This window comes from Pelobates fuscus, chromosome 5 (genome assembly GCF_036172605.1).
Source record: "Pelobates fuscus isolate aPelFus1 chromosome 5, aPelFus1.pri, whole genome shotgun sequence".
NCBI classification, from domain to species: Eukaryota; Metazoa; Chordata; class Amphibia; order Anura; family Pelobatidae; genus Pelobates; species Pelobates fuscus.
In genome coordinates this window covers 368523311-368541391 of record NC_086321.1, presented here as the reverse complement: position 1 = coordinate 368541391, position 18081 = coordinate 368523311, and the positions used below count along the sequence as shown (strand labels likewise).

Sequence of the window (18081 nt, the reverse complement as noted above, 5' to 3'; positions counted from 1 at the left end):
ATTATTTTTTGATTGCCATCAAGACACGGTGCCCATTTCCTCAATTATCTCTTGATGGAATTAACATAATAAGCAGGTGAAACAATTATCTTCTTGCACATTAAGAGTTAAAAGGGTGTGATTTTGGCACTTGGGAAAACGTTTTAAATCAGGGTTTCTAGTTCTTGCGCTCGATATTACCTCGTGCGTTCTGCCCATGTCAATTTCACTCGAACTACAGAAAGTAAACTTAAAGACGTCACAAACGAATAAAAACCCTGTAATAACAGAACGTGGACCAGTGTAACAGTTTCAAGCTACAAGTTTGTCAGTCATCTTGTGACCAGAAGGGCATGCATAGAAAAGGAGCGATAAGCCATTCTTGGTGCAAAGGGATTCTGGGTGTATTTTTGGCTATTACAGCTGTGCTTGAGTGAGAGGGGCATTACAGTCCTCCTCCTGGCAGTGATCTGGTTGATGTTGAAGGTGATCTCTGGATTCATTACGGATCTTAATGCACTTTTTGATTTGTGAGGCTCCCAGCTAGTGCCCACGATGGCCACCACCTCTGGTTACCCTAAGGCCACAACTTTATCCGGCTTTATCTTGCTCAATGATGTTTTCCCATGGACAGATTACCTCTTGTATCGACTCTTTACAGGCCAGCTGACTATCCTCGTCATCTTCCTCGGAGTCGATTGGGTAGACGCGACATTCAGAGGGAATGTCCACCTTAATCTGGAAAAAGCTGAGGTTCGGGGCAATAACAAACCGTTAAACTTTGAAAATGGACAAGGTGATGTTTGATCCACAAAGACATAAGCGTGAGCTTGTATTAACCACAGCTTACCCATTGCTACATGGTCATGAACCTCTGTATCTATGATTAGCAGTGGAAAGCTGGTGGTGTAATACATAGATGAAGGAAGTGCAGGGGTACATACAGATGGTAAATAACGCAGGAATATCAAAGCAGATTTGATGACATCTCCGGCATGCATTTCTTGAAGTTTTCTCCACATAAATTAAAATAAATATGGTTGCTCTAGGGGCCAAAAAAAAAAAGAATCATAAGCAAATGACATCAAGCATAGCTCATGCAGCCCATATACTGTAACAATCCCATGTGCTCATTCATATCCGTCATATATTATACACAGAAGTAATACGCAGAAGTAAACAAATGCTCACTTAAGCAATTGTTGACCAAATTACTATGCTTCCTAAATTAATGGACTTTGCAGACCACAGACTGGCCAAGTGTTGTCCCATTGTGGTTTGTCTGATTTGCTTTTCTCTGAATCGGTTGCATGAACAAAATTTGGACAACCTAAGAAATATTATTTTTTGGAGGGAAAAATTGTTTCAGCCAAAACTAATTTTTCGAGTTCCAAGATTATCCCCCACTGGTTTGTGGAAAATGAATACTACCCTGTACAAACTGTTATGTTATATTCACATATGTAAATAAGAACAGCAAATCTATGGTAACTCTACAATAAATAGATTTCAACTAGTTGTGAGACGAGTTCACTTCCTGCTGTGATTGAGTTTAACTATTCTAAGGTTTGTAAAGGGGAACGGCTTCACTTAAAAAAGTATAAAAACCAGGCAAACGCACAATAGCCATGAATAGAGAAAACTACTTTGTAGTAAAGAAAGTCTTAGATATGCAAGGATGGAATTTAAACCATGGATTTTTATGTGTGAAAATTGTTCTATTTTAGCAATTATTTTTCTTTTACAAAGCATTTAATTTACTTTAACCCATGTTAATGAAAGGACGTAGTTTGGGTGCTAAAGGATATATTGTGAGAATGTAGTAATTATAATAGGGTTATTCAGTAATGTAGGAAATCAAAGTGAATTTAAAATTTTGCCCAATCGTGAAGCTGAATTTTTAGAATTCAGCCATTCTGGCTTTAAATTTGAACTCTCTCTTTAGTGTATAACTCTGTAACAGTTATTGAACCCCATTCTATTCCTGTTTTTCCATACTGGGGCACACAATCGAGTGTTACTTACTTGGTCACTTTCTTTGAGGTTGGCTGCAACTGCTGCTCCAAATCATTTAGAGGCTGAACTTTTCCATGATTTACCATTTGGCACTTAGGCAAAAGAGTGGCAAAAACCGGTGAGTTTGAACAGCCCCTCTTCAATAACTTGCTGAAGGACAAGGTGACCTTGGTTTTTTGAGATGACTTGATCTCCGTTGGGACAGTCAGGTGGTTTCCACCTGTGCCCGATTCTGACCCAAAAGATACGTCCGTATTGTCAGTAGGAGATGGAAACTGATTTTCACTGGATTCCCACTTTCTCTCTACGCCTGGAGTGCTTTCTATAGCTACGCTAATAGGCGAGGGGCAGGCAGCACAGTTTGGCAGGGTGACGTGTCCAGGGGAAGGAGAGGCTGGATCCCCGACAGGGTGGCAGGAGAGGAAGAAGCTTGTTGGGGATGGGGGGGCACAGGTACCGGTGTAGACAGTCAGGTGAGGGATTGGAGCAGTAAAATGGCACAACTGTAGGAAGACAGAGCACAAGGGAGTTAGAAGCAGGTTCTACTAGAAGTCACTTGGATTGTTTGTGGTGTATTCTACCTATCTAAACTGATCTTAACCACACCACTTTCTTTACTTAGTAACACCCCATAATATTCAGATGTAGCACGGATTTGTAAAAAACACCATAATAGATAAATGTTCTGCCAATGAGAAAAAACAAATCCTGAATTTTCTTATAACTTGTCTCCATAAGATTTATTTCTGTTAAATAGTAACACAACCATAACTAACAAGTATGTCCTTGTGTCTAGATGTCAATAAATGAGGTTAGTTTGAAAAGTAGAGACAGCAGAACATTTAATGTTTGTTGAGTTTATTCGGAGTGTAAGACATGCAATGTGGACATTGACCAGTTGTGGCTGATCTATATTTCTCTTGCTTATTCCAGAATGATATATTTATTGTCTTAGATCTGGACGGTTATCCTCCTGAATCCCCTGATCCCTGTAGGTTGGCATCCGATCCAGTTTGGTTTTAATGTTAGAGTCCCACCCATGAAGAGGGAATTATTGGCTTTCTATCCAAGTGTTATCATTTAATACTGGGTGACTCAGAATCTCTGAATGTATACAAGAGATGAGCCCAAAATTCTGCATTCCAGATAACTGGCAAATCTTATTCTCACACCATAAGATGTTGATCCCTCCCTATAAAACACCCTCACACAGAGTTTTGGGAAATCTCCTTCACAGCCAAACAAAACGCACATCTTTTAAATCATGCACTACAGTAAAATGCAGGCCATCCACATGACTTCATGTTACTTTCCCTGTTACTCTCTATCAAAACCGTATGGTAAATAGTTACCAAGGAAGGGAAAAAGTCAAAAGAAATTGCTGTTTCATTAGGCTAGAACTCTACATCACGTAAGTGCCCTCTGGTTCTCTCAAACCGTTTATGAGCAGTTTGAGGAAAACTAAGGCTCTCTACCTATATCCTTGCATTTCTGCTGCCTCTGGATAGTGTGAACATCTGCATTGGCCTATCCACCACTAGGCAATGATTCACTGTGATGCCCTAGCTCTCTCCCAGCTAGCCCACATCTAGCACTTTATACAACTCACAGGTGCCCAAAACTGAACGGACTATTGTGGAGTCCTCATTCACAATCCTACAAATTATCCCCTAATGATATGCAACACGCAATCCACGTCATGTAAGACTATCTCTACATGTCTGCTCTTTGTTTTTGTTTTATTTAAAAGTGGCCAATTTAATTTCAAGTTTTTGAAATATCCACTGCTTACTTTACATGTACAGTGGAACCTCGGAACTCGAACTTAATCCGTTCCAGAAGGATGTTCGAGTTCCGTACCAAATCAACATTTCCTATAAGAATTAATGTAAAATTGATTAATCCGTTCCAGACCCCCAAAATTACAGTATTTTACATTTATATGTATGCATTAAAAATAATTCTCTAATTATATTACGTGCAATCTTCCTCTTCATCTTGTTCTCCTATGTCCTGCCCCCTGCAGCTCTCCTCTTTCTTCTCCTCTGTCCTGTCCCCCTGCAGCTCTCCTCTCTGCTCCCCCTTGCTGGAAGGAGTGGAGACCCTAAGAGTCACAGTCAGTACAGCTCCCCTTGGTTGAGGTTTTGGGGTCCCCCTCAGACAGGGTCTCTGAGCCTGAAGAGGAAGATGATGAGGATGATGAAGCGGAGGACGTACCTGTGTCCATGTCCTGGGAAAGTTTGTCTTCCATGGTGAGCTTACTGTCCGCTAGCTGCCGAGCACACTCAATCCCAGTGTGAGCGGAGTGTGCAATCATGGGCTCCCAGCTTGTCTGCTCCCACTCGGTGAGATTGGGGGGGATGTGGTGACTGCTGGCTGGAAGGGTCACATGGCCCCGGTAAGCGGCTCTTTGATGTGCGGGTACAGAATATCGTTCGCGTACGGAGACATTTTTTTACTCCAAATTTGTGTTCGTCTTCCGAATTGTTCGAGAACGGGACCGTTCGGGTACCTAGGTTCCACTGTATAACATTTCTGCATAAGCTGAGCAGTGGCAACGGTGCAACCAAAAGAACCCCAGTTTTTGTTGCTTCCCCTCATCAGGTTATTTACTAAAGTGAGAACTCAGTTCATTTAAATTTAAGGCCGAAGTAGCTGAACTGAAAGCATGGTTGACTTTTTCCAGGTCAGTTATTTTGACCTTAAATTTTAAATTTCATTTTAGTGAGTAACGTTGTCAAATTGACAGAATGTGGGGGAGACGATGGCCACATACCCTGAATCATAACAACTGATGTGCTTCCGTGATTCTGGTACTTGGAGCACTACTTTAAAATGCCCTGAAAGTCATCAGGGAGAGGGATCAATAAAAAAAGAGGAAATCTGGCGCATTTTACAAAACAAAATGGCAAATAAAAGGGCAGTCAGGAGACTCCTGTCCTTATATTTTCACTTTGCAGAGCTCTAACGCCCGAATCTTGGTAACTGTGCAGCTATTGCAGACTGGAGGGAAACACATCCGCTGTTATTCTTCCATATTAGATTGTAAGCTCTACTGGTGCATTGGTTTCAGTTCCTATAGTGTAAACTATTTATGGTTAAACCGAATCCCTATCCAAACAACACAGTGAATATGTTGAGCGTAATTCATTGTATCAACATTTTAATGACATTTCATTGATAGGAACGAAGTTTTATTACAGCATCGTTCACAATGGCATGCAGCCTGACACTGAGAATGGGTACATTGGTGTACCTGCTAGCCTACAGCAGGCACCGAAGATTCTGGCAACTGCAAATACCACCACCCTCAGCCAGGTTCTCTGTTGGGTCTGTCTCTGTAAATGTGACATGCCCTGCTGCATCTGAAGATGGTCTTTTAAATGTAACCCATTAAGGGTGTGATTTGGGAGAAGCGGGTCCTTTGCACGTATCTAGAGAACATGAAACTCTAAATCGGATCCTTCAAGGTATATCTATGTAAACGGCTAGCACCAAGAGCTGTTCGGCCTGACCCAACGTCTTCTCGCCCAGACACACACATTATATAGAAGGCCAATACATAATAATATAGATTTCACGCTTCTCATCTCCTAAGCATACAACATACAAAGCGAAGGCCTTTTCATTTCAGGGTTTCCAGATATATTTTAAACAATGAAAAGAAAGAATAGCACTACTTTTAATTTCATAGTCAAATATTCCTTCTGAAATCCACAAAGAACAGTTTTGCAAAAACAAACAGTAGGAGGTTTAACCCCCTCCCCACCAAGTATCTGCTCATTGATGACAAGAAGAGGTGCCATCTCCTGCCTGGCATTTCTGTACTAGAGTACCAGCTGTCTCCTATTTACCAATGTAAAGCTACGGCGACACCTACAGGTGATAGATGGAACTTAATTACTGGACTAGTGTCTCCAGTTGGCCACTAGTTGGCCACCGATTGCTTTTTAGCTCTGTGAAGCTAATGGAGATTACTGTCTGTTCTGGCTAAACTACCCCCAGGTTTACGTTGGCTTGGCAGCCTCTTGTTTTAGCTGACTCCTCCGATCTAGCTTGCTCATAACCTGCGTAATATCCACTGTGTTGGCTGCCTCCTTTGCTCGAGCTTCCTCTTCCAGTTGTCTGAGAATCACAGGGCTGGGGCTGGACCTCCGATGCCGGCGCATGAATGGGAAGTTACTGCAGAGACAGAAAAGATGGACAGAATATAATTAACCAATGCTCAGTAGGATGGTTTTCCAAATACAGATGTATTTTAGTGCTTTTCCACTTATACATGCTGGGGTGAATCAATTCACAACAGTCACTAGTACACCATAAATTAATATGCATCTCCTTTAATAGCTCTTAAAAGAGAAGGGTTAGAATTGGTAGCCCATGTGTCACTATTCTTGAAGAATACTGGGTAGAACAGAAGGCATTTCGTTATGTATAAAGCAAGCCTATCGCTTGTATCATACATCCAGAATTATTATGAAAAACAGATATTCCAACACAATAAAAGATACACAGAAGACAAATTAGGAACTATTTTGTATTTTGTTATATTAGAATAATTAGTTTCCATCACCTGTCTCTCACAATGACAGATGGGAATATTTGTTGTGGTGAAACGTTGCCAAGTCGGATTGTTTTCTCCGAATGTTGTTTTCTGTATAGTATATCACAGGGCTGGATTGTCAAGTGCCCATAGGCACAGAACTCTAAGGCACCCACTACCCCCCTTGAGAAGGGTTACAGTTATTGTATAAGGGGTGTTTATGATTAAGGAGTTTAGGTTTAGAGGGGCACTTGGTCCAGAGGGGCACTTGGTGCAGCACCCCAACAGTGTTTAAGTTATTTGCAGTAGTTTAGAAACACTAAGACTCTTTTTCTGGAGTGGAGGGTGATACGCCAAAAATATGGGGGGAAAAACTAGTGTCTCTTTAATTCTGTAGTAGGTTTCACTTGTGCAGGGCCCCTCCTCCTTCATTGGTAACTGTTTGGAAAAACATTCTTAAAAGCATCTAGGCATTTCACAAAAATGGGGCAAGTTTGAAATCTGCCCTGTTCCAGCAGGTTGTGCACATGCCTAGTCTCTGTTAAGATGGAATGTTAGGAATTTCCACTGAGTTGCCATTCGAACAGCAGAGCCAGCTGCTCATGAGGGTAGGCATGCTATTGGCGTCTCTATTCAGGGACCATCAATGGCTGATGGCACCAGGGGATGGGGTTACAGTGTCAACAGGAGAGAGACGCAAAAAAACATCTTGGAAGTAGCACAGAGAGCACATCACCAGCAGCTCCCTGCCAAATGTAAGTGTATAATCTTTTTATCTTCCCCAATAGCCCCAGTGATTGCGGAGCTCTGATTAAGCAAGGGAATTTACTCAAATATATCATTATTTTTTTTTATAATACAGAAAAGAATTAAGGATAATACTGGTGCTTATAAAAACACAATCCAGTGCAGCTATTAAAAGAGCGTATTGTCACCTTTATACTTAAATTGAACATTTACAAACAACATGAAAGGAGGTGAAGTGCAAACAGTGATTATAGTTACCTCCTGTCTTAAAATACCTATATGATATAAAAGAGAAATATCACGCAATAAGTCAAGATAAAGCCTTAACCCTTAGCATTCATAGACATCTGTTCATGCACCAAGAAATGCAGACTTTGCAAGTGACCCTAGAGCGCGATAAGACAGACAAACACCTTCAGGAATACAATGCATATTTATCTAGTCCACCAAAGAAAAAAAACAGCGATCCAGCCAAAACAAACCCACACAGTCCTGACCCGCACCATTCATGCTGTACTCTGCCAACAGAAATCCCAATGCACGTGCTGTGGCTTTTTTTTTAATTTTTAATTTTATAATTCTTTATTTTTTCAGTGCATAAGAGTGGTACATGTAGTACTGAGGTGCCCCGAAAGCAATCCTCAGGCAATTCCTCGCTTAACATGCGGGGCATAGAAGTAACAGGCACAATTTTATATTTTAGACAAGCTTGGTTAAGTAGATTTACACCGATTATATTAGTAAAGGTAACATGCTAGTAATATGCGGATCACATAAAGAAAATATGTACACATAGTTATGCAGACGAGTAATAACATCGGTAGGGAGACATATTTGTGTTTGAAAAAACAGAGTAACATGCTAGGCTATCGTTGATATTTCAGCAGGGCAGCCGTTAGAGTATGCTAGACTAATCAAAACAGTGTCTTGTAAGTAATCAGAAGTGATTGTAGTTGCGTGCACCGGTGTAGGTAGTAACTATCCTCTGGTACAAAGCAAATATAACTTTGTTGGTGATAACTATTCTATGGGGACGTAAGGAGAGAAAGGGGACAGTTAGACAGAAGACAATTGAACCCCTAATGTATAATCAGGGACAGTAGGCATAACATCAGTATGCCAGCTTGTTGCAAGTGTCCCGATTCACCTTATACCAGAGGTCGGCAGGCTTTCGGCATAGGTCTGGGAGCATTCAGAGGCATTCCGTGTAATAGCCGTCTCCTGTGTTGCGGCTGTACATTCCCAGCTGCGAGCAGCCGCTTGAGCTGGCCTCCCGGCTTGTCTGCATGCATGTCCCTAGTCTTGTTGAGCGGGCTGCTGTATGTAGTCTCGTGGGTGTGCTCGGTATTGCGAGCCGCGTAGACCCGTCCACCTTCGGGTGCCAATACGCCGGGCTTGATGGGGTCTGCCCCTCCCGTGTTGCCGAGACCTCTATGCTTGCCGGAGCTCTAATGGGCAGTAGTGGCTGCATGCCCCTCGGGTGCGATGGCTTGTTGCTGGTTTGTAGCCTGTATACTTGTCCCGATCGTGGGCTGCTTAGGGTGTATGGCCCTGGCTGGTTGTCGTGCCGTAGGAGTTCTGGGTTTCTTCTCAAGAGTTAGTGGCTGAGGCAGCCGGTGCTTATGTGCTAGCTTAGCCCAGAACTGCTCCCACATGGCTTCGAACCTTGCATTAGAGGCTGCCTTCCAGTCGCTGGGGGTTTGAGTGATGATGCCGTCGTCCATTTTGATTGGGCCTCGTGGCTCTCTCTTGTCTGACGCGCGCCCAAGTGCAGCGCTTGGTTGACTGACGCTCTGGTGTGTGGACCGGGATGACCCCCACCGGTCCTGGGGGGGGGAGGCGGGAGACTTTTCACTGGGATTTTGTTCCCTGCTCTCATGCCCGTGGAGCAGCCGTCTCCTCGTGGCTTGGTCGCGAGTAGGCCGCAGGCCTCGATCTGTTCGGTCTGCTGCGCCGGTGCTTGTGAGAGGTACCGTTCTATGCAGCAGCCCCTCCCGGTTGTGGATCTCTTGGTCTGAGGCTTGTGGGTAAGAATTTGTGGGTTTAATTCCCAATATTCTGTCCCCAGACATGGGAGCTCTCTCCAAACACGTCTGTGCAGCTTGGCTGCTTGGCTCCGCCCCCCGCTGTGGCTTTTTTTTTTTTTTTTTTAAATTCTTTATTTTTCTGTGCATGAAAATAACAAGCATTTGTAATGTGCCACAACAGCACTCATAGTTTATCTATCAAGATTCTCATGTTGGCACTGAAAAAACTGCACATTTTTCTTTTTGTTATCGTTTGGTACAAGCTATAAACATTGTTAATGTAAACGTAAATTAAGGTAAATCGCAAGCTTATATTTTGCGGCAATAAACAGTAAACCCTGGCTCACCCTGTGGATTAATCATGTTACACTACTAAAGTTAGAGCTGACCCCTGTGTCATGAATGTCAGCACTTCCGAGGGCAAGTTGAAAACCGAGGAGGACTGAACAGTAAATAGCATTTGCGTATGATCTGTATGAATATGTGCCTGTGAAGGTGGTCTGCCGTTAGAGATATGCTAAGCACTCCAGATTACCCTGTTAAGGCTGCCCGTATCTTCTATATGGTGGGTCACTTGTTTATGGTATCACAGGCTGTGTGCGTGGGAGCATGTATGAATAGGGCTTCTGGGCACCCCTTCAGGGACCAGTAGTACAAGTATCAACTAGTAAAATAGGAGAAACGAGGGCTAAAAATAAAAATAAAAGTCATTAATGCCTCTGCCTCAATACACATCAGTCAGTTGCTAGCTCAAATATCACTTATCTCAGAGAGACAGGGCTGGATGTTGATGCAAGACATATTCCACCTCAACTGCAGGAATGTGGTGGTGTTACAGTCCAGGCTGCAGTGTGACAGCGAAGGTCACCCAACTCCTTTAATCGGCAGTGGCATGGCACAAACCGGAAGCTCCCATAGGGCTGCGGTATCACGGGCCAAGAGAGCTTCAGGGACTCCTCCGTTGCTTCCCGGGCCTCCGTGAGTACCTCGGGTGGCGGGGATTTTCCCTTGGTGGCGTGATGGCTGCTCTGCTCCCCTTGCGGTGTCACGGGTAGGTATCTCTGGGTGTCTTCTTGCTGTGGGAACAAGGACCGTCTGAGTGCTGGGTGCGGTTGTGTTTCTCTGTGGGTGTTTGAACCGCGGGTAGGCCGCCCCGGCTCTACAGGTGTGCCTCTTCATTATGCGTCTCGTTGGGCCTTGGATGGAGGTTCTCTGGTTGCGTCGGGGCCCTGGTAGGCGGTGTCGAGTTCGCGGTCTGCGAGCGTTAGGACAGGGCGAAGCCCTCAGTGCCCTTTGCTGCTTCGTGCCGGTCTTTGGTACGGCCGCGTGCCTTGTAGTCGGTCCGCATGCAGGCGAGGCAGCGGGCGGTCGAGGGCTCAGTGTGGTTGTTTGGGACTTTGTCAGTATGGCCCGCCACCGCGCCCAAAAGTGTTCGAAGGCTGCCGCTATGCGGTCTTCGTGGCGGATATCGCTTGTCAGCTGTGCTGGTAGAGGTTGGGCGGCTGGAGTTCCAGGAGCTCGGTCGGCTGCCGCCATCTTGGCATCCGGGTGCGGGTTACTGGAGGCTGTGGACATTCGTAGGGTTCTGTGTCCCTGTGGAGTGTGGACCGGGATTACCCCCGCCGGTCCATAGGGGGGGGAGTAGGGGCCCTTAGGCGTCGAGGTAGCTAGTCGTGGCGGTGGGAGAGCGGCCGTCCCTCCCGCGCTCGCCATGTGACTAGGCCCCGGGCACCTGTCCGGTGAGAATATCAGGTGATGCCGTTTGTGAGGTGTCATTCCGCTCTGCTGAACTTCCAGTTTCGTTTGCTGGCCTTTGTGGCCTGATTAGTCGCTTCTTGGGTCGTGAAAATTGATTAATCGTGTAGCTTAGTGCAGGAGCTCTGGAGTTTCATGTCCTCACGGCTCTGCTGTCAGGCCCCGCCCCTCCCGCTGTGGCTTTTAATCAGTAAGAGAATGCTACTGTGAGTTTGTGCAGCCCACAAGCACTGTAGCCCAGGGTGTGGCGATTGCCCCCTGTTCCCCTTACAAGCATTTTACTATCCAAGGAAGAGGTGGAATATCCCTGGAGTTCAAGGAAACTTATGGCACGAAGAAGGGGGACACAAGGTGAGTTAATCTCCCCTCACTTTTTCCCTTCAGAGGACGTGACACATGGGGGATGCCACAAGTGACATGTTCGCTTTAAAGGGACACTCTAGAATTAGTTGCTGAAGTGCTTTGTGTGCAATGAATGTGTCTTTTCCCCCCTATTTTACAAAAAGTGCAAAAATTGGGACTTTTACAAAGTAACCTGGCTACACCCCCCTGGTTGTCAATGAGACAGCTTGTCCTGTTTCTTCCTGGTTTGGATAGCTCAGTGGAGCTAAACTTAAGAGGGAGCGATGGCACAGAGCACCTGCCTTGTAAAGACTTTTCATTTAGCTGCGCTGGGAAGTCTGTGATTGGACAGCCATAGAAAGTCTGGGCGGGGTTAGAAGGGGAGGCCCTGTGAAGGCTGCAGCAAGAAAACTGCAGCTTTCGCAAGCCATTTTCAGATATACCCTCAATGAAAAAATACATAATTCCGTGTTTGCTTAGTAGATATACCCCGAATTAAAGTACGCCGTGATTTTAAATTCTATTTTTTTTATTTTGACAGTGGAGTGTCCCTTTAAATTTTTATGCTTGTGATAGCTCCTCTGTCATTCATCCCAGTAAACGCTATTGAAGCATCTCAGGGGTGAGGTGTGAAGCAGTGAAATATGCCATCTCCCAGATATCGATATCTACCTTCCTTTGGAATGTGTTTGCATTATATGGTAGGATTACCACAACCTGCACCAGGGCTGCCCAACAAGTAGATCCCCAGATGTTTTAAAACTACAGCTTCCATGATGCGTTGTCATTCTGAAGGTATTCTGAAAGCATGCACAGCATCATGGGAATTGTAGTTCTACAAAATCTGGGGATCTACCTTTTGGGCACCCCTGATCTACAATGTATGGCAGGCTGTACCCTAACAGATTTACATTTATAATGGGGAAACTATATTTATATGTATGCACTCAAGGATAACTAATGTCATCTCAGTGATGGATTGATTTTAGATTGTAAGCTCTCTGAGCAACTAAATAGAAAGAAATTATTAATGGTAAACAAGTCATCTTCTTGATGTCTGTGGAATATAAAGTATTTTTTCTTATACACAATTGCTAAAGTATTTGCTATAAATGTATGTTCAGTTATATAAAAAAAAAATGCGTCTTGCTGATTGATTAGAGTAATAAAAAAAAAAAGAAGAAAATTTACTCGGTGTTTTCATCTCCATCAACAAAACGAGGAACACAGACGCACAGCTTTGAAAATGGAGATATTCTGTACTCGTGACGCGCGACTATCTGCCTGTCTTTGAAATGCGATATTATTTATAAAAGCTATAAAGATGAAGCTGGTTAACTTCGCCAGCTGCAGCCTGTCCTTCCTCTGACCTTGTTTATTATATGGAGAATCAGTCTGCACTCTCTGCTCTTCAATGAGTCCCTCCTCTATTCTCTCAGCAGGAATATGGCAGAGTCCGGCGCAGGATCACAGTGTTACTTGTGCATGCATGTTGAATACCGAGGTGGTACCGTCGTGGTCTCTGTGGCTCCGAATGCCAAACTCCCCAAAATGATTGAGGTTTTAATGACAATTTAAAAAAAAATGATTTCTACTGACGCTTAAAGAGGATCTATTTTATAAAACAAGGAGCGGTCAATTCGGAGTATAGAAAACCTTTCACCAGATAAACATGTTTTATATAAATGTACAAACTAGGTAAATTGCGCCATTAAGCTTAGCTAAGTAACACACTGCACACAGTGTATTTCACAGTGTGTGCTTTGCAGAGATCCACAGTACTGCGCACTAGAAATACACTTACAGAATATTTGCCCCCCCCTCCACCGCCCATAGCGAAGTCATAACTAGTTGATGAACTGCCTGAATGCTGCTATCTGGAACTGCTCTGATTTCGGGTCCTGTTCTGCTGTCCCAATTTAGTCACTGGGCATCAGAACACAAATGCATTATTAGGCCCACCCTTTTTGATTCCACACCCCACAATTTTGGTGGTTGGTACATTTCGCAGTGCCCCAGTTCCCCACATTATTTTATTTTAATTCCTTCAGTTAATTGTAACCAATTGTAACGGTGAAAAAATGTGTCAGGACAATATGGTGCTTTTGTACTTTTAACTAAAGAATTGAAATAAATCAATAAAAACACACTTATACACACTGCATGCTACTGTAAAATTGGTACTTTTCATTCAACAATGGTTTATTTACATTCTCTACCAATCCGAATATTTAGCACAACTCTCTTCTGGGGGCTTTATCTGATCTATGCTATGCTCCCCGATCCAGTAACTGAGCCCCAGACCATCAGAGTCCATCCTTCATGTTTGACAGTTGAAGTCACACAATGAAGAAACGTTCTTTGGCCTACTCAGTGCTACACACAAACTGTGTGAAGACCAAAGAAATTACCCTCTGCAACATTATTAAAGTAACAAGTAAAGGTGTAATCAGTGTTATCACTAGGAAAGAAGCTCTGATAGCACCATAACCACTACAGCACTCTTGTGATTATAGTGCCGGTGATCTAAGCCTGGCATCAGCTGATCGCTCTCAGACCATGCATTTCAAGGCTGAGCTAAGGAGAGCTATTGGAAGCTCCTGCTTAGGAAACAGTTGAGCTGGGATGCTGCGCCCGTCAGATCCCTGGCAAGACGTTAAACCATTCTAAAATGGTTTTACTCCTTACACTGAAAACACGCAGTAGTGGTTATGGTGCTTGGAATTTTTATTTAACTAAACACACCTTTAGCTGTTACAAAATAAGGTTCCAATGAGCATCCATTCTGTGGCTGCAACAGATCTCAAAAAGGATCAACTTTTTCAATCAAAAAAAGTTTATGAAATATTCACGTAAACATAAAGGCCAGCATATCAATGCAAACCCCAAACTATCTAAATACCAGGTCAAATACCGCAGGCAATACGCAAACAAACATTGCCTTCTGTTCACTTTAAAGTTTAAAAATCCCAACTGGAATGCTCACTATGTCTTTAGCAATGGCAGCTGCGTAATGCTAACTTTCCTGGGAAAACGGGTAGGATGGACAGCCTGGCCATTAAACCACTGGTTCTGATGACTTTGGTGGAACTAGTCCTGGGAAAAGAGAGATGTTTGAGGATACATCAAAGGGTCTGTACAGCCTCACACCACGGAGGAGCTGTTCCCAGCCGATGACTGCGGCCTCCATATGCATACAATTATACAGCATGCAGGCCTGGGAGACATTTAGCTCCACGGTTTGATCAGTTCCGTTTGCCGGGATGAGAACAGGCCAAGTGCTAACAGATGTACAGCAACTCAGGAAACCTGCTGTCTGCACAGATGATGGCGGTTTTAACTCTCCAATTTCTGAGAGGACCTGCGACTCATTCTGTGCTGGTAACTGATCTGTGGGTTTTAGATCTGTTCAGTAAAGGCAAGTTGGCTGGCGACGTAGAGAGAACGAACACATGACTTGTGCGTAGTGTGCCTGCTAAATTTGGAACGGTCATTTTTTGGGACCTATCATTGCCGGGTTTCAAATTTGGGAAATCTCTGAGTGGCTAATGTCAAAACGTTGAGAGCCTAGTTGCACAAGTGTGTGCCATGCGTTAGCAACATTCAAAACCGTAATAATATTCTACAATCTCGCAAAACAATCTCGCAAAAACACAGAATATATAGTTTTAAAAACAACTTGTGATGCCTCACTTGTCCTTGGGTAGAACTTTTATAGGCTACAGTCCAGTCTTGGGAGAAAAAAGAAAAATACAGAAGAACTAGACAGACAGACATCTTAAATATGCACATATCTATCTAAGCAAAGCAGAAAAAACAGGATTTCTAATCTTTCTTTACTTTCTGTGAATGTGTATAGATACTTTTTGTAGGATAACTCTGCGTTTAATTATCGTTTTGGGATATTTTGAAAGTGTAGAAGTAATAAATGGTTGTAATTATGAATAATCTTCCCCCAGACTCTTGGCTGGCACTGATTATTACTCTGTTTGGTGTGTGCCCTCAGACTACGCAGTGAATTGCAGTGCTTCTACCAATACAGTGGTGTGAGTGGGGGTCACAGAGATTTCAGATCCAACTATATCCAGAGTGCCAGGAGGTCTGGAAGTGCTACATGATACATACACCCCTTGGGTGCTTCTATATATGTCCACGGAGCTGGCTTAGCGAATGTTTTGGTGTAGTCCTGAGACAGTAGTCAGTCCAAGACACACCCCTCTACCGCCGGTGAAGAAAGTGTTGGATCTGGGTGTATGTATGGCATGCCCCACTTTTTGAGAGACAAGTCTAGCAGGTAAAGGTAAAGGAATGTGACATATTTAGTATCAAGCTCATCTAACCCAAGTGGTCTACAAACTGGAAGGAGTAAAAATGTGTCTCGTGACTGCTTTAACACTATCGCCACCAATGGGAGGGAGACATAAAGGAGATGTCATGAAGACAGGGAATGGCAAGGGAGAGATAATAGAAAGAATGGGAAGGAATAGGAAGAGGAGACGATAAGATTATGGATTAAGATGAGGTTGTGAATAAGAGTAAAGAGGTGAAAACCAGAATAAGGTGCAGAAGATATATGTGATGGCTAGACAATGTCCATGTGCTGAGTAAATGATCAGTTTATGATGTTACGGTCACCATGGAAACAGATTTGTTCCTGACAAAGGATGCTAGAATATGACATCATATCCTGTGCCTAATACGTGAGCTCATACTGAGACTTACCCAGGAAGCATGGGGAGAGCTCTGCCTTGCTGGGGATGTGGTCCCATGAAACGTGCGTAGCCCGAAATAAGCAGGAGGTGCGTAGAACTAAATAAACTTGTATACCCATCTACCTTTTACTCCCCTGCTTCCACAACAAACATGGCGATGCACACCAGTGCCACTGCTCATATTAATTTATCTTTATTTAGCAATTACTGAAACTATAGGAATTGTTTACAAGCCTTATCACTCTTTTGTTTGTCGTTTTATATGTTTGGTATATGTGCTATATTCAGTGATTTGTAAATAAAGCTAAATTTATATCAGCAGTGACACTGTGGGGCATCTTGATTTTTGATGAATAGTTTTGGATTTGATACTTGGGATGGGTTATCTACTAAACATTGCACCCTTTCTGATTTATATTTAATATAATTGATGCTTTCCTATGCAAATATTGTAAACCACAGCAAACACGCAAAGCCCAAAGCCAAATACACCTGGCTATCCACTCCATGAAAGAGATCTGGCAATGCTTGAACTGCCACGACACCGCATGTTTAAATTCTCCAATTAAACTTATTCTTAAATATCTCAATATGTAAATCATCTGCGAGGTGTGCTTTAGTGCACTCCCTCTGATAAAAGCCACTGGCTGCCTACTCAAAGAAACAATAGTCACAACATCAGCCCCTACTTTTAATGCATTATATACATAATGTATACAAATTATAATTGAAATAAAATAGGATATTACAGAAAAAAGATATTTGCCTATATTTAGATATATATATGCAAAGCTAAACAGCTGAGATGGTCTGGACAGGGCCAGCGCTACCATAAGGCGGCTCAGGGGCACCGGCCCTGGGGGCGTAATGTCAGGCTGACCAGCAGGAGGGAAGCGCACTGTGCTCCCCTCCAGCCGGTTACTTGTTGTAGAGTGGCCGAGCGCAGCCCAGAGCTTTCCACCTGTGGAGCCCAGTCTCTTACCGCCCACCCCAGCCTCCAACCGCCTGCCCAGCCTCTTACCCTGGTGTCTACCGCAGGCTGTGTGGAAGGAGCGGGGATATGAATTACATCATATCGCTGCATATCACACGGCGCGGATGGCGCCCAGTGATGGGTCTGGGCTGCAATATAGGACTCCACAGAGCTGGACAGCATGCACCCCAGGGACCAGATTGAACAGATGTAAGTATGTAATTGAGACTGTCTGTGTGTCTGTATGCGGGTATGCCTCTATATGCATGCATGTCTCTGTATGCATGTATGTATTTATCTGTATGTCTCTATATGTATGTTTCTGTATGCCTGTATGTCTCTGTATGTATGTATGTATCTATGTGTCTGTATGCCTTTGTATGTATGTTTCTGTATGCCTGTATGTCTCTGTATGCCTCTATGTATGTATCTGTATCACGGTATGCCTCTGTATGCATGTATGTCTCTGTATGTGGGTATGTATCTGCCTGTATCTGTCTCTGTGTGACTGTGTCTGTATGTCTCTGACTGTATGTATGTGGCTGTATGTCTCTGCATGATTTTTTCTGTGTTTGTATGACAGTGTACCTGTATGACTTTGACTGTGTGCCTGAAAAACGATGCCTGTGTGCCTGTGGCTTGGGAGGAAAGACACACAAAGGGATATGGAGGGGAGGGACACACAAAACGGACTGAGGGGAAAAAGAGCCACATAGAGGGACTGTGGTGGAGAAGGAGACAAAGAAAGGGGCTGGGGTAAGAAAGACACAGAAAGCGCCTGGAGGTAAGAGACACACAGAGGGGCTGAGGGGAAGAAAGGTACATACAAAGGGGGTTATAAGACACACTAAAGGGGGAATAAAATACACTAGAGCACAAAAGGGGTAAGAAATTGCATGGGGGGGGGGGGGGGGTTACAACAAGACACACAGGTGAAGATGCATTTTTTTGGAGGGGAAGTGGGACGGCAAAATGCATCTTTGCCTG

The 18081-nt window shown here is 43.7% G+C and overlaps 1 protein-coding gene across 2 annotated transcripts in view; it reads right to left on the bottom strand.

Moving 5' to 3' along the window:
* Nucleotides 1-224: 224 nt before the first annotated feature.
* RGS9 (regulator of G protein signaling 9) overlaps nt 225-18081 on the bottom strand; it is a 98187-nt gene continuing 80330 nt past the window's right edge. Inside the window, exons 17-19 of one of the 2 annotated variants that reach the window (XM_063456122.1) lie at nt 6063-6177; nt 2005-2498; nt 225-727 (exon numbers count right to left, since the gene is read on the bottom strand). In XM_063456122.1, the coding sequence (XP_063312192.1) occupies nt 571-727; nt 2005-2498; nt 6063-6177 (766 nt within the window). In that variant the 3' untranslated portion in view covers nt 225-570. Of the gene's footprint in view, nt 1025-2004; nt 2499-6062; nt 6178-18081 lie in introns of both variants that reach the window. The other variant, XM_063456121.1, reaches the window with a different exon arrangement.